Source organism: Salmo salar, chromosome 06, assembly GCF_965601325.2.
Source record: "Salmo salar chromosome 06, fSalSal1, whole genome shotgun sequence".
NCBI lineage: Eukaryota > Metazoa > Chordata > Actinopteri > Salmoniformes > Salmonidae > Salmo > Salmo salar.
Window position 1 is genome coordinate 9,387,447 of NC_138296.1, and position 23,827 is coordinate 9,411,273.

A 23,827-nucleotide genomic window follows, 5' to 3' on the forward strand; every position below is an offset into this window, starting at 1 on the left:
GAACAAGTATTTGATACAATGCCGATTTTGCAGGTTTTCCTACTTACAAAGCATGTAGAGGTCTGTCATTTTTATCATAGGTACACTTCAACTGCGAGAGACGGAATCTAAAACAAAAATCCAGAAAATCACATTGTATGATTTATAAGTAATTAATTTGCATTTTATTGCATGACATAAGTATTTGATCACCTACCAACCAGTAAGAATTCCGGCTCTCACAGACCTGTTCGTTTTTCTTTAAGAAGCCCTCCTGTTCTCCACTCATTACCTGTATTAACTGCACCTGTTTGAACTCGTTACCTGTATAAAAGACACCTGTCCACACACTCAATCAAACAGACTCCAACCTCTCCACAATGGCCAAGACCAGAGAGCTGTGTAAGGACATCAGGGATAAAATTGTAGACCTGCACAAGGCTGGGATGGGCTACAGGACAATAGGCAAGCAGCTTGGTGAGAAGGCAACTGTTGGCGCAATTATTAGAAAATGGAAGAAGTTCAAGATGACGGTCAATCACCCTCGGTCTGGGGCTCCATGCAAGATCTCACCTCGTGGGGCATCAATGATCATGAGGAAGGTGAGGGATCAGCCCAGAACTACACGGCAGGACCTGGTCAATGACCTGAAGAGAGCTGGGACCACAGTCTCAAAGAAAACCATTAGTAACACACTACGCCGTCATGGATTAAAATCCTGCAGCGCACGCAAGGTCCCCCTGCTCAAGCCAGCGCATGTTCAGGCCCGTTTGAAGTTTGCCAATGAACATCTGAATGATCCAGAGGAGGAATGGGAGAAGGTCATGTGATTTGATGAGACAAAAATAAAGCTTTTTGGTCTAAACTCCACTCGCCGTGTTTGGAGGAAGAAGAAGGATGAGTTACAACCCCAAGAACACCATCCCAACCGTGAAGCATGGAGGTGGAAACATCATTCTTTGGGGATGCTTTTCTGCAAAGGGGACAGGACGACTGCACCGTATTGAGGGGAGAATGGATGGGGCCATGTATCGCAAGATCTTGGCCAACAACCTCCTTCCCTCAGTAAGCGCATTGAAGATGGGTCGTGGCTGGGTCTTCCAGCATGACAACGACCCGAAACACACAGCCAGGGCAACTAAGGAGTGGCTCCATAAGCAGCATCTCAAGGTCCTGGAGTGGCCTAGCCAGTCTCCAGACCTGAACCCAATAGAAAATCATTGGAGGGAGCTGAAAGTCCGTATTGCCCAGCGACAGCCCCGAAACCTGAAGGATCTGGAGAAGGTCAGAATGGAGGAGTGGTCCAAAATCCCTGCTGCAGTGAGTGAAAACCTGGTCAAGAACTACAGGAAACGTATGATCCCTGTAATTGCAAACAAAGGTTTCTGTACCAAATATTAAGTTCTGCTTTTCTGATGTATCAAATACTTATGTCATGCAATAAAATGCAAATTAATTACTTATAAATCATACAATGTGATTTTCTGGATTTTTGTTTTAGATTCCGTCTCTCACAGTTGAAGTGTACCTATGATAAAAATGACAGACCTCTACATGCTTTGTAAGTAGGAAAACCTGCAAAATCGGCAGTGTATCAAATACTTGTTCTCCCCACTGTATATATATGATCAGTCTCTAGGTGGTTGGAGATGGTTTTATGTTTGATAAGACAAGCCAAAGGTGGTCCATATTGTATTGATCCTGTGTCCTTTGTGGTGTGTGTGTGTGTGTGTGTTGTTGTGTGTTGTGGTGTGTTGTGGTGTGTGTGTGTTGTGTTGTTGTGGTGTGTGTGTGTTGTGTGTGTGTGTTGTGTGTGTGTGTGTGTTGTGGTGTGTGTGTGTTGTGGTGTCTGTTGTAATTGTACGTCTCAGATCTTGTTGTATCAGGGCTTTTCTGTTCACACACTCCTAGTTGTCTGCCAATTGGGCGTATGTTTGTGTGTTTGTGTGTGTCTGTTAGCTGAATGATGTCACCACATTTACCCACCCCCCCGTCAAAAGTGATGGATGAGATTGTGTGTGAGTGTGGGGGGGACAGGGGCAGACACATGTTACACTGAGTGAATCAATTAGACGGCATGTTTTCCCCAAGGTGTTGGTGTAGATGTGTTTGTCCGTTCTGTGTTGGTGTAGATGTGTTTGTCCGTTCTGTGTTGGTGTAGATGTGTTTGTCCGTTCTGTGTTGGTGTAGATGTGTTTGTCCGTTCTGTGTTGGTGTAGATGTGTTTGTTCATTCTGTGTTGGTGTAGATGTGTTTGTCCGTTCTGTGTTGGTGTAGATGTGTTTGTTCATTCTGTGTTGGTGTAGATGTGTTTGTTCGTTCTGTGTTGGTGTAGATGTGTTTGTTCGTTCTGTGTTGGTGTAGATGTGTTTGTTCGTTCTGTGTTGGTGTAGATGTGTTTGTTCGTTCTGTGTTGGTGTAGATGTGTTTGTTCGTTCTGTGTTGGTGTAGATGTGTTTGTTCGTTCTGTGTTGGTGTAGATGCGTGTGTTCGTTCATGTGTGTGTACTCCGCCCCATTGCCTTCTGAGTGTATCCAGTAAAATGCACTGGCCCATGTGACAGTCTCATGAAGGGACATGAGAGACACAGAGAGAGAGACACAGAGAGAGAGAGACACAGAGAGACACAGAGAGAGAGAGACACAGAGAGAGAGAGACACAGAGAGAGAGAGAGACACAGAGAGAGAGAGAGACACAGAGAGAGAGAGACACAGAGAGAGAGAGACACAGAGAGAGAGAGAGACACAGAGAGAGAGAGAGACACAGAGAGAGAGAGAGACACAGAGAGAGAGAGAGACACAGAGAGAGAGAGAGACACAGAGAGAGAGAGAGACACAGAGAGAGAGAGAGACACAGAGAGAGAGAGAGACACAGAGAGAGAGAGAGAGAGAGAGAGACACGAGAGAGAGAGAGAGACACAGAGAGAGAGAGAGAGACACGAGAGAGAGAGAGAGAGACACAGAGAGAGAGAGAGAGAGACACAGAGAGAGAGAGAGACACAGAGACACAGAGAGAGAGAGACACAGAGAGAGAGTCGGAGACTAATATCCTCCTTACGACATACAGTATTACAACCAACCTTCAGTGGGGGAAAAAAGTATTTGATCCCCTGCTGATTTTGTAAGTTTGCCCACTGACAAAGAAAGGATCAGTCTATAATTTTAATGGTAGGTTTATTTGAACAGTGAGAGACGGAATAACAACAAAAATATCCAGAAAAACGTATGTCGAAAATGTTATAAAATGATTTCCATTTTAATGAGGGAAATAAGTATTTGACCCCTCTGCAAAACATGACTTAGTACTTGGTGGCAAAACCCTTGTTGGCAATCACAGAGGTCAGATGTTTCTTGTAGTTGGCCACCAGGTTTGCACACATCTCAGGAGGGATTTTGTCCCACTCCTCTTTGCAGATCTTCTCCAAGTCATTAAGGTTTCGAGGCTGACGTTTGGCAACTCGAACCTTCAGCTCCCTCCACAGATTTTCTATGGGATTAAGGTCTGGAGACTGGCGAGGCCACTCCAGGACCTTAATGTGCTTCTTCTTGAGCTGCTCCTTTGTTGCCTTGGCCGTGTGTTTTGGGTCATTGTCATGCTGGAATACCCATCCACGACCCATTTTCAATGCCCTGGCTGAGGGAAGGAGGTTCTCACCCAAGATTTGACGGTACATAGCCCCGTCCATCGTCCCTTTGATGCGGTGAAGTTGTCCTGTCCCCTTAGCAGAAAAACACCCCCAAAGCATAATGTTTCCACCTCCGTGTTTGACGGTGGGGATGGTGTTCTTGGAGTCATTCTTCCTCCTCCAAACACGGCGAGTTGAGTTGATGCCAAAAAGCTCCATTTTGGTCTCATCTAACAACAACACTTTCACCAGTTGTCCTCTGAATCATTCAGATGTTCATTGGCATTCTTCAGACGAGCATGTATATGTATTCTTGAGCAGGGGGACCTTGCGGGCGCTGCAGGATTTCAGTCCTTCACGGCGTAGTGTGTTACCAATTGTTTTCTTGGTGACTATGGTCCCAGCTGCCTTGAGATCATTGACAAGGTCCTCCCGTGTAGTTCTGGGCTGATTCCTCACCGTTCTCATGATCATTGCAACTCCACGAGGTGAGATCTTGCATGGAGCCCCAGGCCGAGGGATATTGACAGTTCATTTGTGTTTCTTCCATTTGCGAATAATCGCACCAAATGTTGTCGCCTTCTCACCAAGCTGCTTGGCGATGGTCTTGAAGCCCATTCCAGCCTTGTGTAGGTCTACAATCTTGTCCCTGACATCCTTGGCCATGGTGGAGAGCTTGGAATCTGATTGATTGATTGCTTCTGTGGACAGGTGTCTTTTATACAGGTAACCAACTGAGATAAGGAGCACTACCTTTAAGAGTGTGCTCCTAATCTCAGCTCGTTACCTGTATAAAAGACACCTGGGAGCCAGAAATCTTTCTAATTGAGAGGGGGTCAAATACTTATTTCCCTCATTCAAATGCAAATTAATTTATAACATTTTTGACATGTGTTTTTCTGGATATTTTTGTTGTTATTCTGTCTCTCACTGTTCAAATAAACCTACCATTAAAATTATAGACTGATCATTTCTTTGTCAGTGGGCAAACGTACAAAATCAGCAGGGGATCAAATATACTACTCAAAAAAATAAAGGGAACACTTAAACAACACATCCTAGATCTGAATGAAAGAAATAATCTTATTAAATACTTTTTTCTTTACATAGTTGAATGTGCTGACAACAAAATCACACAAAAATAATCAATGTAAATCCAATTTATCAACCCATGGAGGTCTGGATTTGGAGTCACACTCAAAATTAAAGTGGAAAACCACACTACAGGCTGATGCAACTTTGATGTAATGTCCTTAAAACAAGTCAAAATGAGGCTCAGTAGTGTGTGTGCCCTCCACGTGCCTGTATGACCTCCCTACAGCGCCTGGGCATGCTCCTGATGAGGTGGCGGATGGTCTCCTGAGGGATCTCCTCCCAGACCTGGACTAAAGCATCCGCCAACTCCTGGACAGTCTGTGGTGCGACGTGGCATTGGTGGATGGAGCGAGACATGATGTCCCAGATGTGCTCAATTGGATTCAGGTCTGGGGAACGGGCGGGCCAGTCCATAGCATCAATGCCTTCCTCTTGCAGGAACTGCTGACACACTCCAGCCACATGAGGTCTAGCATTGTCTTGCATTAGGAGGAACCCAGGGCCAACCGCACCAGCATATGGTCTCACAAGGGGTCTGAGGATCTCATCTCGGTACCTAATGGCAGTCAGGCTACCTCTGGCGAGCCCATGGAGGGCTGTGCGGCCCCCCAAAGAAATGCCACCCCACACCATGACTGACCCACCGCCAAACCGGTCATGCTGGAGGATGTTGCAGGCAGCAGAACGTTCTCCACGGCGTCTCCAGACTCTGTCACGTCTGTCACGTGCTCAGTGTGAACCTGCTTTCATCTGTGAAGAGCACAGGGCGCCAGTGGCCAATTTGCCAATCTTGGTGTTCTCTGGCAAATGCCAAACGTCCTGCACGGTGTTAGGCTGTAAGCACAACCCCCACCTGTGGACGTCAGGCCCTCATACCACCCTCATGGAGTCTGTTTCTGACCATTTGAGCAGACACATGCACATTTGTGGCCTGCTGGAGGTCATTTTGCATGGCTCTGGCAGTGCTTCTCCTGCTCCTCCTTGCACAAAGGCGGAGGTAGCGGTCCTGCTGCTGGGTTGTTGCCCTCCTACGGCCTCCTCCACGTCTCCTGATGTACTGGCCTGTCTCCTGGTAGCGCCTCCATGCTCTGGACACTACGCTGACAGACACAGCAAACCTTCTTGCCACAGCTCGCATTGATGTGCCATCCTGGATGAGCTGCACTACCTGAGCCACTTGTGTGGGTTGTAGACTCCGTCTCATGCTACCACTAGAGTGAAAGCACCGCCAGCATTCAAAAGTGACCAAAACATCAGCCAGGAAGCATAGGAACTGAGAAGTGGTCTGTGGTCCCCACCTGCAGAACCACTCCTTTATTGGGGGTGTCTTGCTAATTGCCTATAATTTCTACCGTTGTCTATTCCATTTGCACAACAGCATGTGAAATGTATTGTCAATCAGTGTTGCTTCCTAAGTGGACAGTTAATTTCACAGAAGTGTGATTGACTTGGAGTTACATTGTGTTGTTTAAGTGTTCCCTTTATTTTTTTGAGCAGTGTACTTTTTTCCCCCACTGTACTACTGTGTGTGTGTGTGTGTGCCTGTGTGTGTGCCTGTGTGTGTGCCTGTGTGTGAGAGTGTCAGTGTGTGTTTGAGAGCACCTGCCTGTGTGTGTGTGTGTGTGTGTGTGTGTGCCTGTGTGTGAGAGTGTCAGTGTGTGTTTGTGAGCACCTGCCTGTGTGTGTGTCAGTGTGTGTTTGTGTGTGAGAGTGTCAGTGTGTGTGTGTCAGTGTGTGAGAGTGTCAGTGTGTGAGAGTGTCAGTATGTGTTTTTCTGTGTGAGAGTGTCAGTTTGTGTGTGTTTGTGTGTGAGAGTGTCAGTTTGTGTGTGTTTGTGTGTGAGAGTGTTTGTGTGTGAGAGTGTCAGTGTGTGTTTGTGTGTGTTTGTGTGTGAGAGTGTCAGTGTGTGTTTGTGTGTGAGAGTGTCAGTGTGTGTTTGTGTGTGAGAGTGTCAGTGTGTGTCTGTGTGTGAGAGTGTCAGTGTGTGTCTGTGTGTGAGAGTGTCAGTGTGTGTCAGTGTGTGAGAGTGTCAGTGTGTGTCAGTGTGTGAGAGTGTCAGTGTGTGTCTGTGTGTGAGAGTGTCAGTGTGTGTCAGTGTGTGAGAGTGTCAGTGTGTGTCAGTGTGTGAGAGTGTCAGTGTGTGTCAGTGTGTGAGAGTGTCAGTGTGTGTCAGTGTGTGAGAGTGTCAGTGTGTGTCAGTGTGTGTCAGTGTGTGAGAGTGTCAGTGTGTGTTTGTGTGTGTTTGCGTGTGAGAGTGTCAGTCTGTGTCAGTGTGTGTTTGCGTGTGAGAGTGTCAGTGTGTGTTTGTGTTTGTACCTGAGGGGACCCCGACCCCCACCATCTCCTTATCTCTGTTTGAGGCCGTCATTGTAAATAACATTTGTTCTTCATCAACCCTTCGCTAAGCCCCGCCCCAGAACCAATCACAACATTCCAATGGACAGCAACTGCCGTCGCCACTTCGGACAAGCTCATGGCATGAAAGGCAGTGAGGGTTATGGCAAAACAAAGAGTTTTATTTAAGAAATAATGCGTTTAAATGTGCAAATAGTTGAACAGTGCACCAGGGGTACTGGGATTCCTGGTCTGTTAATGGAGTATTATGTTTTAATACTTTTGTTACATCGTTGCTCAGCTGGTTAGCTAGCTCACTTAAAATAACTTGTTTTCTCAAAATGTACACAAAACAACAAAACAATTCACGCAAACAGTAGGACTCAGTCAGTAAGACTTGTTTGTAGTCAGTTGGACTCAGTTGTAGTCAGTAGAGCTCAGTTGTAGTCAGTAGGACTCAGTTGTAGTCAGTAGGACTCAGTCAGTAAGACTTGTTTGTAGTCAGTTGGACTCAGTTGTAGTCAGTAGAACTCAGTTGTAGTCAGTAGGACTCAGTCAGTAAGACTTGGTTGTAGTCAGTTGGACTCAGTTGTAGTCAGTAGAACTCAGTTGTAGTCAGTAGAATGCAGTTGTAGTCAGTAGGACTCAGTTGTAGTCAGTAGGACTCAGTCAGTAAGACTTGGTTGTAGTCAGTTGGACTCAGTTGTAGTCAGTAGAACTCAGTTGTAGTCAGTAGGACTCAGTTGTAGTCAGTAGGACTCAGTCAGTAAGACTTGTTTGTAGTCAGTTTGACTCAGTTGTAGTCAGTAGAACTCAGTTGTAGTCAGTAGAATGCAGTTGTAGTCAGTAGGACTCAGTTGTAGTCAGTAGGACTCAGTCAGTAAGACTTGTTTGTAGTCAGTTTGACTCAGTTGTAGTCAGTAGAACTCAGTTGTAGTCAGTAGGACTCAGTCAGTAAGACTTGTTTGTAGTCAGTTTGACTCAGTTGTAGTCAGTAGAACTCAGTTGTAGTCAGTAGGACTCAGTCAGTAAGACTTGTTTGTAGTCAGTTTGACTCAGTTGTAGTCAGTAGAACTCAGTTGTAGTCAGTAGGACTCAGTCAGTAAGACTTGTTTGTAGTCAGTTTGACTCAGTTGTAGTCAGTCAGTTGTAGGTTGTTTTAGTAATGCCCCACTGTTGATCCTCTTCTACTTCCTCATATTGTGTTGTGTCATGAGGCTTGAGCCATGATGTTTATTGGACAGGATAGAGATACAGAAATAGGAAGTAGATCAGAGTTTGACCGCTCCAGCACCCCAGGCAGTGGGCCATTTAACCTCGTTCCCTTATTCTGTGTACTGACTGAGTTAGTGGATACTTCCTCAAGTGAAACCATTGAAATCAGATACCAAGTGATTTATAGAGGTAAAAGAGTCATTGTTTATCTTCATGGTATGGACATTATCACTATAGTGATGTCATGTTATTTAATTATTTTTTAAGTGGTTGCCATGGAGACTGAGAGAGAAAGAGAGCAGCTTATTCGGCCCTGGTCGTCTAGGAGACGCTGTAAATAACAGACACTCAGGAGAGAACACACACACACACCTATCTATCCTCCATGGGGAGTTGACACCATCTAGACAGGTGGAAGGCATTATGTCATCCTGTAGTGTGTGTGTGTTTGTCCATGTGCGTGCACATGTGTGTTTTCAGAGCTGGTCTGTTCTACATAATTAACCATACAAACAACTCTATATCCCACCACAAGCTGTTAAACAGCTAACCACTTACAGTACTCAATTCACTGTAAGAAACCTTTAGTAACAACAGGGTGATCAAATGAAGATCCTACATCTGTAACCTGTAGCAACAACAGGGTGATCAAATGAAGGTCCTACATCTGTAACCTGTAGCAAACAACAGGGTGGTCAAATGAGGGTCCTACATCTGTAACCTGTAGCAAACAACAGGGTGATCAAATGAAGGTCCTACATCTGTAACCTGTAGCAACAACAGGGTGATCAAATGAAGGTCCTACATCTGTAACCTGTAGCAAACAACAGGGTGATCAAATGAAGGTCCTACATCTGTAACCTGTAGCAAACAACAGGGTGATCAAATGAAGGTCCTACATCTGTAACCTGTAGAAACAACAGGGTGATCAAATGAAGGTCCTACATCTGTAACCTGTAGCAAACAACAGGGTGATCAAATGAAGGTCCTACATCTGTAACCTGTAGAAACAACAGGGTGATCAAATGAAGGTCCTACATCTGTAACCTGTAGAAACAACAGGGTGATCAAATGAAGGTCCTACATCTGTAACCTGTAGCAACAATGCTTTTCTCCTCCGACAATACAACATGTGATTCAAAGAGTGTGTGGCAGATATCAAAACTCTTCCTGGTAGGATAGACTTGTGCTTCCTCGCCAAAAGGAGTCTGTTTAGGAGGGGAGACAGACGGTCTTCTGTTTGCCTATTAACAAACTGACACACTCCTCAACCAGTTATCGGTTTCCGGGTCATGGAGGAGAGAGGAGAGAGGGTGGAGGACAGGCTTTTGCCCAAATGAGAAAAGGCCAGAGAGTAAGACAGAGAGGGACAGAGCGAGAAAGACAGAGAGGGACAGAGCGAGAAAGACAGAGAGGGACAGAGCGAGAAAGACAGAGAGGGACAGAGCGAGAAAGACAGAGAGGGACAGAGCGAGAAAGACAGAGGGACAGAGCGAGAAAGACAGAGAGGGACAGAGCGAGAAAGACAGAGAGGGACAGAGCGAGAAAGACAGAGAGGGACAGAGCGAGAAAGACAGAGAGGGACAGAGCGAGAAAGACAGAGAGGGACAGAGCGAGAAAGACAGAGAGGGACAGAGCGAGACAGACAGAGAGGGACAGAGCGAGAAAGACAGAGAGGGACAGAGCGAGAAAGACAGAGAGGGACAGAGCGAGAAAGACAGAGAGGGACAGAGCGAGAAAGACAGATAGGGACAGAGCGAGAAAGACAGATATGGAGAAAGAGAGTGAGAGAGAGAAAGACAGAGATGGACAGAGAGAAAGAGAGTGAGAGAGAGGGATAGAGAGAGAAAGACAGAGAAAGAGAGATGCAGGGTCCCTGATTGTGTTGATACCCTGTGTTCCCATGCAGGTTTGATGGCGGATAAGGAGGAGAAGCCTGTGGGAGAGGAGGAGGACGAGACAGACCTGAACTACACTCCTCCAGCCCAGAAGAGCCTGCAGGAAATACAGGAACTAGACAAGGATGATGAGAGTCTCAGGAAATACAAACAGACTCTACTAGGAGCTGGACCAGTGGTGGCAGGTCAGTGTGTGTTACTGTGGTCAGTGTGTCTTACTGTGTTGCTGTGGTCAGTGTGTGTTACTGTGTTACTGTGGTCAGTGTGTCTTACTGTGTTACTGTGGTCAGTGTGTCTTACTGTGTTACTGTGGTCAGTGTGTGTTACTGTGTTACTGTGGTCAGTGTGTCTTACTGTGTTACTGTGGTCAGTGTGTGTTACTGTGTTACTGTGGTCAGTGTGTCTTACTGTGTTACTGTGGTCAGTGTGTGTTACTGTGGTCAGTGTGTGTTACTGTGGTCAGTGTGTGTTACTGTGTTGCTGTGGTCAGTGTGTCTTACTGTGTTACTGTGGTCAGTGTGTGTTACTGTGTCTTACTGTGTTGCTGTGGTCAGTGTGTCTTACTGTGTTACTGTGGTCAGTGTGTCTTACTGTGTCTTACTGTGTTGCTGTGGTCAGTGTGTGTTACTGTGTCTTACTGTGTTGCTGTGGTCAGTGTGTGTTACTGTGTCTTACTGTGTTACTGTGGTCAGTGTGTGTTACTGTGTTACTGTGGTCAGTGTGTGTTACTGTGTTACTGTGGTCAGTGTGTGTTACTGTGTCTTACTGTGTTGCTGTGGTCAGTGTGTGTTACTGTGTTACTGTGGTCAGTGTGTCTTACTGTGTTACTGTGGTCAGTGTGTGTTACTGTGTCTTACTGTGTTGCTGTGGTCAGTGTGTCTTACTGTGTCTTACTGTGTTGCTGTAGTCAGTGTGTCTTACTGTGTCTTACTGTGTTGCTGTGGTCAGTGTGTCTTACTGTGTTACTGTGGTCAGTGTGTGTTACTGTGTCTTACTGTGTTGCTGTGGTCAGTGTGTGTTACTGTGTCTTACTGTGTTACTGTGGTCAGTGTGTGTTACTGTGTTACTATGGTCAGTGTGTCTTACTGTGTTGCTGTGGTCAGTGTGTGTTACTGTGTTACTGTGGTCAGTGTGTGTTACTGTGTCTTACTGTGTTGCTGTGGTCAGTGTGTGTTACTGTGTCTTACTGTGTTACTGTGGTCAGTGTGTGTTACTGTGTCTTACTGTGTTGCTGTGGTCAGTGTGTGTTACTGTGTCTTACTGTGTTGCTGTGGTCAGTGTGTGTTACTGTGTCTTACTGTGTTACTGTGGTCAGTGTGTCTTACTGTGTCTTACTGTGTTACTGTGGTCAGTGTGTGTCTACTGTGGTCAGTGTGTACTGTGGTCAGTGTGTCTTACTGTGTTACTGTGGTCAGTGTGTCTTACTGTGTTACTGTGGTCAGTGTGTCTTACTGTGTCTTACTGTGTTGCTGTGGTCAGTGTGTCTTACTGTGTTACTGTGGTCAGTGTGTGTTACTGTGTCTTACTGTGTTGCTGTGGTCAGTGTGTCTTACTGTGTTACTGTGGTCAGTGTGTCTTACTGTGTCTTACTGTGTTACTGTGGTCAGTGTGTCTTACTGTGTCTTACTGTGTTACTGTGGTCAGTGTGTGTTACTGTGTCTTACTGTGTTACCGTGGTCAGTGTGTCTTACTGTGTTACTGTGGTCAGTGTGTGTTACTGTGTCTTACTGTGTTGCTGTGGTCAGTGTGTGTTACTGTGTTACTGTGGTCAGTGTGTCTTACTGTGTTACTGTGGTCAGTGTGTGTTACTGTGTCTTACTGTGTTGCTGTGGTCAGTGTGTCTTACTGTGTCTTACTGTGTTGCTGTAGTCAGTGTGTCTTACTGTGTCTTACTGTGTTGCTGTGGTCAGTGTGTGTTACTGTGGTCAGTGTGTCTTACTGTCTCACTGTGTTACTGTGGTCAGTGTGTTACTGTGGTCAGTGTGTCTTACTGTGTCTTACTGTGTTACTGTGGTCAGTGTGTTACTGTGTCTTACTGTGTTACTGTGGTCAGTGTGTCTTACTGTGTCTTACTGTGTTACTGTGGTCAGTGTGTCTTACTGTGTCTTACTGTGTTACTGTGGTCAGTGTGTGTTACTGTGGTCAGTGTGTCTTACTGTGTTACTGTGGTCAGTGTGTGTTACTGTGTCTTACTGTGTTACTGTGGTCAGTGTGTCTTACTGTGTCTTACTGTGTTACTGTGGTCAGTGTGTGTTACTGTGTCTTACTGTGTTGCTGTGGTCAGTGTGTCTTACTGTGTCTTACTGTGTTACTGTGGTCAGTGTGTGTTACTGTGTCTTATTGTGTTACTGTGGTCAGTGTGTCTTACTGTGTCTTACTGTGTTGCTGTGGTCAGTGTGTGTTACTGTGGTCAGTGTGTCTTACTGTGTTACTGTGGTCAGTGTGTCTTACTGTGTTACTGTGGTCAGTGTGTCTTACTGTGTCTTACTGTGTTGCTGTGGTCAGTGTGTCTTACTGTGTCTTACTGTGTTACTGTGGTCAGTGTTTGTTACTGTGTCTTACTGTGTTGCTGTGGTCAGTGTGTCTTACTGTGTCTTACTGTGTTACTGTGGTCAGTGTGTCTTACTGTGTCTTACTGTGTTACTGTGGTCAGTGTGTGTTACTGTGTCTTACTGTGTTACCGTGGTCAGTGTGTGTTACTGTGTCTTACTGTGTTGCTGTGGTCAGTGTGTGTTACTGTGTTACTGTGGTCAGTGTGTCTTACTGTGTTACTGTGGTCAGTGTGTGTTACTGTGTCTTACTGTGTTGCTGTGGTCAGTGTGTCTTACTGTGTCTTACTGTGTTGCTGTAGTCAGTGTGTCTTACTGTGTCTTACTGTGTTGCTGTGGTCAGTGTGTCTTACTGTGTTACTGTGGTCAGTGTGTGTTACTGTGTCTTACTGTGTTGCTGTGGTCAGTGTGTGTTACTGTGTCTTACTGTGTTACTGTGGTCAGTGTGTGTTACTGTGTTACTATGGTCAGTGTGTCTTACTGTGTTGCTGTGGTCAGTGTGTGTTACTGTGTTACTGTGGTCAGTGTGTGTTACTGTGTCTTACTGTGTTGCTGTGGTCAGTGTGTGTTACTGTGTCTTACTGTGTTACTGTGGTCAGTGTGTGTTACTGTGTCTTACTGTGTTGCTGTGGTCAGTGTGTGTTACTGTGTCTTACTGTGTTGCTGTGGTCAGTGTGTGTTACTGTGTCTTACTGTGTTACTGTGGTCAGTGTGTCTTACTGTGTCTTACTGTGTTACTGTGGTCAGTGTGTGTTACTGTGGTCAGTGTGTCTTACTGTCTCACTGTGTTACTGTGGTCAGTGTGTGTTACTGTGTCTTACTGTGTTACTGTGGTCAGTGTGTCTTACTGTGTCTTACTGTGTTACTGTGGTCAGTGTGTGTTACTGTGTCTTACTGTGTTACTGTGGTCAGTGTGTGTTACTGTGGTCAGTGTGTCTTACTGTCTCACTGTGTTGCTGTGGTCAGTGTGTGTTACTGTGTCTTACTGTGTTACTGTGGTCAGTGTGTCTTACTGTGTCTTACTGTGTTACTGTGGTCAGTGTGTGTTACTGTGGTCAGTGTGTCTTACTGTGTTACTGTGGTCAGTGTGTCTTACTGTGTTACTGTGGTCAGTGTGTCTTACTGTGTCTTACTGTGTTGCTGTGGTCAGTGTGTCTTACTGTGTCTTACTGTGTTACTGTGGTCAGTGTGTGTTACTGTGTCTTACTGTGTTGCTGTGGTCAGTGTGTCTTACTGTGTCTTACTGTGTTACTGTGGTCAGTGTGTCTTACTGTGTCTTACTGTGTTACTGTGGTCAGTGTGTGTTACTGTGGTCAGTGTGTCTTACTGTCTCACTGTGTTACTGTGGTCAGTGTGTGTTACTGTGTCTTACTGTGTTACTGTGGTCAGTGTGTCTTACTGTGTCTTACTGTGTTACTGTGGTCAGTGTGTGTTACTGTGTCTTACTGTGTTACTGTGGTCAGTGTGTGTTACTGTGGTCAGTGTGTCTTACTGTCTCACTGTGTTGCTGTGGTCAGTGTGTGTTACTGTGTCTTACTGTGTTACTGTGGTCAGTGTGTCTTACTGTGTCTTACTGTGTTACTGTGGTCAGTGTGTGTTACTATGGTCAGTGTGTCTTACTGTGTTGCTGTGGTCAGTGTGTCTTACTGTGTTACTGTGGTCAGTGTGTGTTACTGTGTCTTACTGTGTTGCTGTGGTCAGTGTGTCTTACTGTGTCTTACTGTGTTGCTGTAGTCAGTGTGTCTTACTGTGTCTTACTGTGTTGCTGTGGTCAGTGTGTCTTACTGTGTTACTGTGGTCAGTGTGTGTTACTGTGTCTTACTGTGTTGCTGTGGTCAGTGTGTGTTACTGTGTCTTACTGTGTTACTGTGGTCAGTGTGTGTTACTGTGTTACTATGGTCAGTGTGTCTTACTGTGTTGCTGTGGTCAGTGTGTGTTACTGTGTTACTGTGGTCAGTGTGTGTTACTGTGTCTTACTGTGTTGCTGTGGTCAGTGTGTGTTACTGTGTCTTACTGTGTTACTGTGGTCAGTGTGTGTTACTGTGTCTTACTGTGTTGCTGTGGTCAGTGTGTGTTACTGTGTCTTACTGTGTTGCTGTGGTCAGTGTGTGTTACTGTGTCTTACTGTGTTACTGTGGTCAGTGTGTCTTACTGTGTCTTACTGTGTTACTGTGGTCAGTGTGTGTTACTGTGGTCAGTGTGTCTTACTGTCTCACTGTGTTACTGTGGTCAGTGTGTTACTGTGGTCAGTGTGTCTTACTGTGTCTTACTGTGTTACTGTGGTCAGTGTGTTACTGTGTCTTACTGTGTTACTGTGATCAGTGTGTCTTACTGTGTCTTACTGTGTTACTGTGGTCAGTGTGTCTTACTGTGTCTTACTGTGTTACTGTGGTCAGTGTGTGTTACTGTGGTCAGTGTGTCTTACTGTGTTACTGTGGTCAGTGTGTGTTACTGTGTCTTACTGTGTTACTGTGGTCAGTGTGTCTTACTGTGTTACTGTGGTCAGTGTGTCTTACTGTGTTACTGTGGTCAGTGTGTCTTACTGTGTTACTGTGGTCAGTGTGTGTTACTGTGGTCAGTGTGTGTTACTGTGGTCAGTGTGTGTTACTGTGTTGCTGTGGTCAGTGTGTCTTACTGTGTTACTGTGGTCAGTGTGTGTTACTGTGTCTTACTGTGTTGCTGTGGTCAGTGTGTCTTACTGTGTTACTGTGGTCAGTGTGTCTTACTGTGTCTTACTGTGTTGCTGTGGTCAGTGTGTGTTACTGTGTCTTACTGTGTTGCTGTGGTCAGTGTGTGTTACTGTGTCTTACTGTGTTACTGTGGTCAGTGTGTGTTACTGTGTTACTGTGGTCAGTGTGTGTTACTGTGTTACTGTGGTCAGTGTGTGTTACTGTGGTCAGTGTGTGTTACTGTGTCTTACTGTGTTACTGTGGTCAGTGTGTGTTACTGTGGTCAGTGTGTGTTACTGTGTCTTACTGTGTTACTGTGGTCAGTGTGTTTTACTGTGTGTGTGCTTTGTAGCAATTGACATGGAATCACTTCTATTGCAAGGCACAGTAATGTTAGTTCTGGGCCCTGCATCAAAGACCACAGTAATGTTAGTTCTGGGCCCTGCATCAAAGACCACAGTAATGTTGGTACTGGGCCCTGCATCAAAGACCACAGTAATGTTAGTTCTGGGCCCTGCATCAAAGACCACAGTAATGTTAGTTCTGGGCCCTGCTTCAAAGACCACAGTAATGTTAGTACTGGGCCCTGCATCAAAGACCACAGTAATGTTGGTACTGGGCCCTGCATCAAAGACCACAGTAATGTTAGTTCTGGGCCCTGCATCAAAGACCACAGTAATGTTAGTTCTGGGCCCTGCATCAAAGACCACATTAATGTTAGTACTGGGCCCTGCATCAAAGACCACAGTAATGTTAGTTCTGGGCCCTGCATCAAAGACCACAGTAATGTTAGTTCTGGGCCCTGCATCAAAGACCACAGTAATGTTGGTACTGGGCCCTGCATCAAAGACCACAGTAATGTTAGTTCTGGGCCCTGCATCAAAGACCACAGTAAGGTTGGTACTGGGCCCTGCATCAAAGACCACAGTAATGTTAGTTCTGGGCCCTGCATCAAAGACCACAGTAATGTTAGTTCTGGGCCCTGCATCAAAGACCACACTAATGTTGGTACTGGGCCCTGCATCAAAGACCACAGTAATGTTAGTAATGCTGTCTAATACAGTTGATTTATCCTGGTATCTGGTGTTACTGCTGCTGTAATAATCCTCTGTCTAATAGAGTTGATTCATCCTGGTATCTGGTGTTACTGCTGCTGTAATAATCCTCTGTCTAATAGAGTTGATTCATCCTGGTATCTGGTGTTACTGCTGCTGTAATAATCCTCTGTCTAATAGAGTTGATTCATCCTGGTATCTGGTGTTACTGCTGCTGTAATAATCCTCTGTCTAATAGAGTTGATTCATCCTGGTATCTGGTGTTACTGCTGCTGTAATAATCCTCTGTCTAATAGAGTTGATTCATCCTGGTATCTGGTGTTACTGCTGCATTAATAATAGCTATAACTCAATATTACCAACAAGAACACACACACACACCTTCTCTGAACCATCTCTCGGTGTGTTTTTTCAGACCCGACCATTCCAAATGTCCAGGTCACCAGACTGACCCTGATGTGCGACCAAGCACCTGGTCCTATCACCATGGACCTCTCAGGTAAATACCACTCCTTTATCCCTGGTCAGATCACCATCGACCTCTCAGGTAAATACCACTCCTTTATCCCTGGTCCTATCACCATGGACCTCTCAGGTAAATACCACTCCTTTATCCCTGGTCAGATCACCATGGACCTCTCAGGTAAATACCACTCCTTTATCCCTGGTCTGATCACCATGGACCTCTCAAGTAAATACCACTCCTTTATCCCTGGTCCCATCACCATGGACCTCTCAAGTAAATACCACTCCTTTATCCCTGGTCCCATCACCATGGACCTCTCAGGTAAATACCACTCCTTTATCCCTGGTCCTATCACCATGGACCTCTCAGGTAAATACCACAACTTTATCCCTATCCATCCTTTCTCTCATATCTCACCACTATCTCTCCATCCCTCTCCTGTCCTCACTATCTCACCATCCCTCATCCCTCTCCTGCCCTCACTATCTCACCATCCCTCATCCCTCTCCTGCCCTCACTATCTCACCATCCCTCATCCCTCTCCTGCCCTCACTATCTCACCATCCCTTATCCCTCTCCTGCCCTCACTATCTCGCCATCCCTCCATCCCTCTCCTGCCCTCACTATCTCTCCATCCCTCCATCCCTCTCCTGCCCTCACTATCTCTCCATCCCTCTCCGGGCCTCACTAACTCTCCTTCCCTCCATCCCTATCCTGCCCTCACTATCTCTCCATCCCTCCATCCCTATCCTGCCCTCACTATCTCTCCATCCCTCCATCCCTATCCTGCCCTCACTATCTCTCCATCCCTCCATCCCTCTCCTGCCCTCACTATATCTCCATCCCCATCCTGCCCTCACTATATCTCCATCCCTCCATCCCCATCCTGCCCTCACTATATCTCCATCCCTCCATCCCCATCCTGCCCTCACTATATCTCCATCTCTCCATCCCCATCCTGCCCTCACTATATCTCCATCCCTCCATCCCCATCCTGCCCTCACTATCTCTCCATCCCTCTCCTGCACTCACTATCTCTCCATCCCTCCATCCCTCTCCTGCCCTCACTATCTCTCCATCCCTCTCCTGCCCTCACTATCTCTCCATCTATTATGTGTAACTCTCTGAATTCAGTGTAGTGGGATGAGGCTCCAATATGAATGAATTCAGTGGTGGGATTCGGCTCCAATATGAATGAATTCAGTGTAGTGGGATGTGGCTGCAATATGAATGAATTCAGTTGTGGGATGAGGCTCCAATATGAATGAATTCAGTGGTGGGATGAGGCTCCAATATGAATGAATTCAGTGTAGTGGGATGAGGCTCCAATATGAATGAATTCAGTGGTGGGATGAGGCTCCAATATGAATGAATTCAGTGTAGTGGGATGAGGCTCCAATATGAATTAATTCAGTGGTGGGATGAGGCTCCAATATGAATGAATTCAGTGGTGGGATGTGGCTCCAATATGAATGAATTCAGTGGTGGGATGAGGCTCCAATATGAATGAATTCAGTGGTGGGATGTGGCTCCAATATGAATGAATTCAGTGGTGGGATGTGGCTCCAATATGAATGAATTCAGTGGTGGGATGTGGCTCCAATATGAATGAATTCAGTGGTGGGATGTGGCTCCAATATGAATGAATTCAGTGTAGTGGGATGAGGCTCCAATATGAATGAATTCAGTGGTGGGATGAGGCTCCAATATGAATTAATTCAGTGGTGGGATGAGGCTCCAATATGAATGAATTCAGTGGTGCGATGTGGCTCCAATATGAATGAATTCAGTGAATTGGGATGATGCTCCAATATGAATGAATTCAGTGTAGTGGGATGAGGCTCCAATATGAATGAATTCAGTGGTGGGATGAGGCTCCAATATGAATGAATTCAGTGGTGGGATGAGGCTCCAATATGAATGAATTCAGTTGTGGGATGTGACTCCAATATGAATGAATTCAGTGGTGTGATGAGGCTCCAATATGAATGAATTCAGTGGTGGGATGAGGCTCCAATATGAATGAATTCAGTGTAGTGGGATGTGGCTCCAATATGAATGAATTCAGTGTAGTGGGATGTGGCTCCAATATGAATGAATTCAGTGGTGTGATGAGGCTCCAATATGAATGCATTCAGTAGTGTGATGAGGCTCCAATATGAATGAATTCAGTGGTGGGATGTGGCTCCAATATGAATGAATTTAGTGTAGTGGGATGTGGCTCCAATATGAATGAATTTAGTGGTGGGATGTGGCTCCAATATGAATGAATTGAGTTGTGGGATGTGGCTCCAATATGAATGAATTCAGTGTAGTGGGATGAGGCTCCAATATGCATGAATTCAGTGTAGTGGGAGGAGGCTCCAATATGAATGAATTCAGTTGTGGGATGTGGCTCCAATATGAATGAATTCAGTGGTGGGATGAGGCTCCAATATGAATGAATTCAGTGGTGGGATGAGGCTCCAATATGAATGAATTCAGTGGTGGGATGAGGCTCCAATATGAATGAATTCTGTAGTGGGATGAGGCTCCAATATGAATGAATTCAGTGGTGGGATGAGGCTCCAATATGAATGAATTCAGTGGTGGGATGAGGCTCCAATATGAATGAATTCAGTGGTGGGATGAGGCTCCAATATGAATGAATTCAGTGTAGTGGGATGAGGCTCCAATATGCATGAATTCAGTGGTGGGATGAGGCTCCAATATGAATGAATTCAGTGTAGTGGGATGTGGCTCCAATATGAATGAATTCAGTTGTGGGATGTGGCTCCAATATGAATGAATTCAGTGTAGTGGGATGAGGCTCCAATATGAATGAATTCAGTGGTGGGATGAGGCTCCAATATGAATTAATTCAGTGGTGCGATGAGGCTCCAATATGAATGAATTCTATTGTGGGATGTGGCTCCAATATGAATGAATTCAGTGGTGTGATGAGGCTCCAATATGAATGAATTCAGTAGTGGGATGTGGCTCCAATATGAATGAATTCAGTGGTGGGATGAGGCTCCAATATGAATGAATTCAGTGTAGTGGGATGAGGCTCCAATATGAATGAATTCAGTGTAGTGGGATGAGGCTCCAATATGAATGAATTCAGTGGTGGGATGTGGCTCCAATATGAATGAATTCAGTGGTGGGATGTGGCTCCAATATGAATGAATTCAGTGGTGGGATGTGGCTCCAATATGAATGAATTCAGTGGTGGGATGAGGCTCCAATATGAATGAATTCAGTGGTGGGATGTGGCTCCAATATGAATGAATTCAGTGTAGTGGGATGAGGCTCCAATATGAATGAATTCAGTGGTGGGATGAGGCTCCAATATGAATGAATTCTATTGTGGGATGTGGCTCCAATATGAATGAATTCAGTGGTGGGATGTGGCTCCAATATGAATGAATTCAGTGGTGGGATGTGGCTCCAATATGAATGAATTCAGTGGTGGGATGTGGCTCCAATATGAATGAATTCAGTGGTGGGATGTGGCTCCAATATGAATGAATTCAGTGGTGGGATGTGGCTCCAATATGAATGAATTCAGTGGTGGGATGTGGCTCCAATATGAATGAATTCAGTGGTGGGATGTGGCTCCAATATGAATGAATTCAGTGGTGGGATGTGGCTCCAATATGAATGAATTCAGTGGTGGGATGTGGCTCCAATATGAATGAATTCAGTGTAGTGGGATGAGGCTCCAATATGAATGAATTCAGTGTAGTGGGATGAGGCTCCAATATGAATGAATTCAGTGGTGGGATGAGGCTCCAATATGAATTAATTCTATTGTGGGATGAGGCTCCAATATGAATGAATTCAGTGGTGGGATGAGATTCCAATATGAATGAATTCAGTGGTGAGATGAGGCTCCAATATGAATGAATTCAGTGGTGGGATGAGGCTCCAATATGAATGAATTCAGTGGTGGGATGAGGGTATGTATGGTTTTGTTCCACTGTTATTCTGGGATGGAGAAAGACCAGGCGCTGGATCCTGTTCTTGGGGACTGTGTATGCACTGGTGGGTGTATCTGTCTGTCTGTGTCTGTATGTGGATATACAGTAACTGAATGTGTGTGTGTGTGTGTGTGTGTGTGTGTGTGTGTGTGTGTGTGTGTGTGTGTGTGTGTGTGTGTGTGTGTGTGTGTGTGGCCATGATGATGTCATCCTCCCATAGAGCCGGAGACTGTGGAGGACCGTGTGTGTGGTGTCTGGTGGGTGTGTTGGGCGGGTGGGTGGGTGATTGTGTGGGTGGGTGGGTGCGGAGGGGCTTCCCTCGAATGAGATGATATCTAGGTATACACCACTATCTTCTATTTCACAAAGGACAACCACACACACACACACACACACACACACACACACACACACACACACACACACACACACACACACACACACACACACACACACACACATACAAATACAAACAGACTGAGACAAATAGGAAAGGTCACCTGGTTGCTAGGCGATAGAACCATCCGAGAGAGAGAGAAACAGAGAGAGAGAGCTGCACAGAGAGGCAGAGAGAGAGAGATGTAGCGAGAGCTCCAGAGAGAGATTGAGACTTTTGTATATTATCTACTTCACTTGCTTTGGCAATGTTAACATGTGTTTCCCATGCCAATAAAGCCCCTTGAATTGAATTGAGAGAGATAGAGAGAGGTAGAGAGAGAGGTAGAGAGAGATGCAGAGTGAGAGAGAGAGAGAGATGCAGAGTGAGAGAGAGAGAGAGATGCAGAGTGAGAGAGAGAGAGAGATGCAGAGTGAGAGAGAGAGATGCAGAGTTAGAGAGAGAGATGCAGAGTGAGAGAGAGAGAGATGCAGATTGAGAGAGAGCGAGAGATGCAGAGAGAGAGAGAGAGAGATGCAGAGAGAGAGAGAGATGCAGAGTGAGAGAGTGAGAGAGACGCAGAGTGAGAGAGTGAGAGAGACGCAGAGTGAGAGAGTGAGAGAGACGCAGAGTGAGAGAGTGAGAGAGACGCAGAGTGAGAGAGACGCAGAGTGAGAGAGTGAGAGAGACGCAGAGTGAGAGAGTGAGAGAGACGCAGAGTGAGAGAGTGAGAGAGACGCAGAGTGAGAGAGTGAGAGAGACGCAGAGTGAGTGAGAGAGACGCAGAGTGAGACGCAGAGTGAGAGAGAGAGACGCAGAGTGAGAGAGAGAGAGACGCAGAGTGAGAGAGAGAGAGACGCAGAGTGAGAGAGAGAGACGCAGAGTGAGAGAGAGAGACGCAGAGTGAGAGAGAGAGACGCAGAGAGAGAGACGCAGTGAGAGAGCTGCAGAGAGATGCAGTGAGAGAGAGAGATGCAGAGAGAGAGAGATGCAGAGAGAGAGAGAGCGTTAGAGAGAGAGCGTTAGAGAGAGAGGTACAGAGAGAGAGGTACACAGAGATAGAGGCAGAGAGAGCGAGTTAGAGAGAGAGATACAGAGAGAGGTATACAGAGATAGAGGCAGAGAGAGCGAGTTAGAGAGAGAGATACAGAGAGAGGTATACAGAGATAGAGGCAGAGAGAGAGAGATACAGAGAGAGAGAGAGAGAGAGAGATACAGAGAGAGAGAGAGAGATACAGAGAGAGAGAGATACACAGCGATAGAGGCAGAGCGAGAGAGCAGCGTCTGTGACGGTTCCCTACAACATGTATAAGCTAGCACAGTAGCATAGAGAGACCGATGCTGTAATGTAGATACTTCATAGAGTTGGCTTAACTAATGTTGGACCACAGATAGCTCTTCATCATTACGTTATACAGTACATAATGCCGCCTAGAGTTTGAGAGCTAGATCAGAGCTAGCTAACAAGCTTGTGAGCAGAGCGGCACCAACATTTTTATAAAAACACGTTTTTAGAGTTAAAAAAACAACAATGTGTAACGTGATAACGATAGTATTCTTAATTAGCATTGAAAAAGTTAATCCATTCTTCTCTAATTAAAAATCTCTCCTTAATTTCTGAATCACCCTTGTAACGTCAGTAGCTACAGTAGACTAAGCTTCAGAAGGGCAGAGGGAGGGGGAGGGGCAGCTGGCCTACACACTCACACACTGGTAAAGATGTTCAGCTGGCATGCAGGCAGACACTGGAATACATTTCTGAGTGACAGAGGGTTTGAAAAAATGCACGGAACATAAAATAATGTTATAAACTGTTTCCCATGCTTTTAAAATAATGTTTCTGTTCCGGAACGGTATAGTTTCATTTTGTTCTCGGTTCTGGTTCTGTTCCTCAATTTTTTTTCTTCGTTTTTCAGATTTGTTCCCTGAGCCGGTTCCAACCCTTGATTCTTACATACTGTAGGTATTTTTCTTGTTCAAGTTGGATAGGGCAGTGTGAAGTGCAAAGGCGATTGCGTCGTCCGTAGATCTGTTGGGGCAGTATGTGAATTGTAGTGTGTCTAGGTTGTCAGGTTAGGTGGAGGTGATCCTTAACTAGTCTCTCAAAGCACTTCATGATGACAGAAGTGAGTGCTGCGGGGCGATAGTCATTAAGTTCAGTTACCTTCGCTTTCTTGGGTACAGGACATCTTGAAGCATCGATTGAAAGGCCTTTGATGCCTCTCGTACATGACAGTACACCGTAAAATAGAAAACGTAATTTTCCTGAAGAATAGTGCGCTTGCTTCAAGTCCATTTTTATTTGTCAGGTGTCGAATACAACAGCTGTAGCCCTTACCGTGAAATGCTTACTTACAAGCCCTTAACCAACAATGTGGAGTTTAAAAAAAGTAAGTAACAAAATATTTGGTAAAACAATTAATAAAAAATACAATAAAAAACAAATATAATTAAAAGTAACACAATAAAATAACAATAATATACAGTGAGGGAAAAAAGTATTTGATCCCCTGCTGATTTTGTATGTTTGCCCACTGACAAAGAAATGATCAGTCTATAATTTTAATGGTAGGTTTATTTGAGACAGAATAACAACAAAAAAAT

At 45.4% G+C, this 23,827-nt stretch overlaps 1 protein-coding gene across 2 annotated transcripts in view; it reads left to right on the forward strand.

Moving 5' to 3' along the window:
- Positions 1–23,827, forward strand: part of LOC106606251 (rho GDP-dissociation inhibitor 2) — an 89,981-nt gene that overhangs the window by 25,839 nt on the left and 40,315 nt on the right. For both annotated transcript variants that reach the window (XM_045719693.2, XM_045719692.2), the window contains exons 2-3: positions 10,158–10,331; positions 16,835–16,918. In XM_045719693.2, coding sequence (XP_045575649.1) covers positions 10,163–10,331; positions 16,835–16,918 — 253 coding nt within the window. In that variant the 5' untranslated portion in view covers positions 10,158–10,162. The remainder of the gene's footprint in view (positions 1–10,157; positions 10,332–16,834; positions 16,919–23,827) is intronic.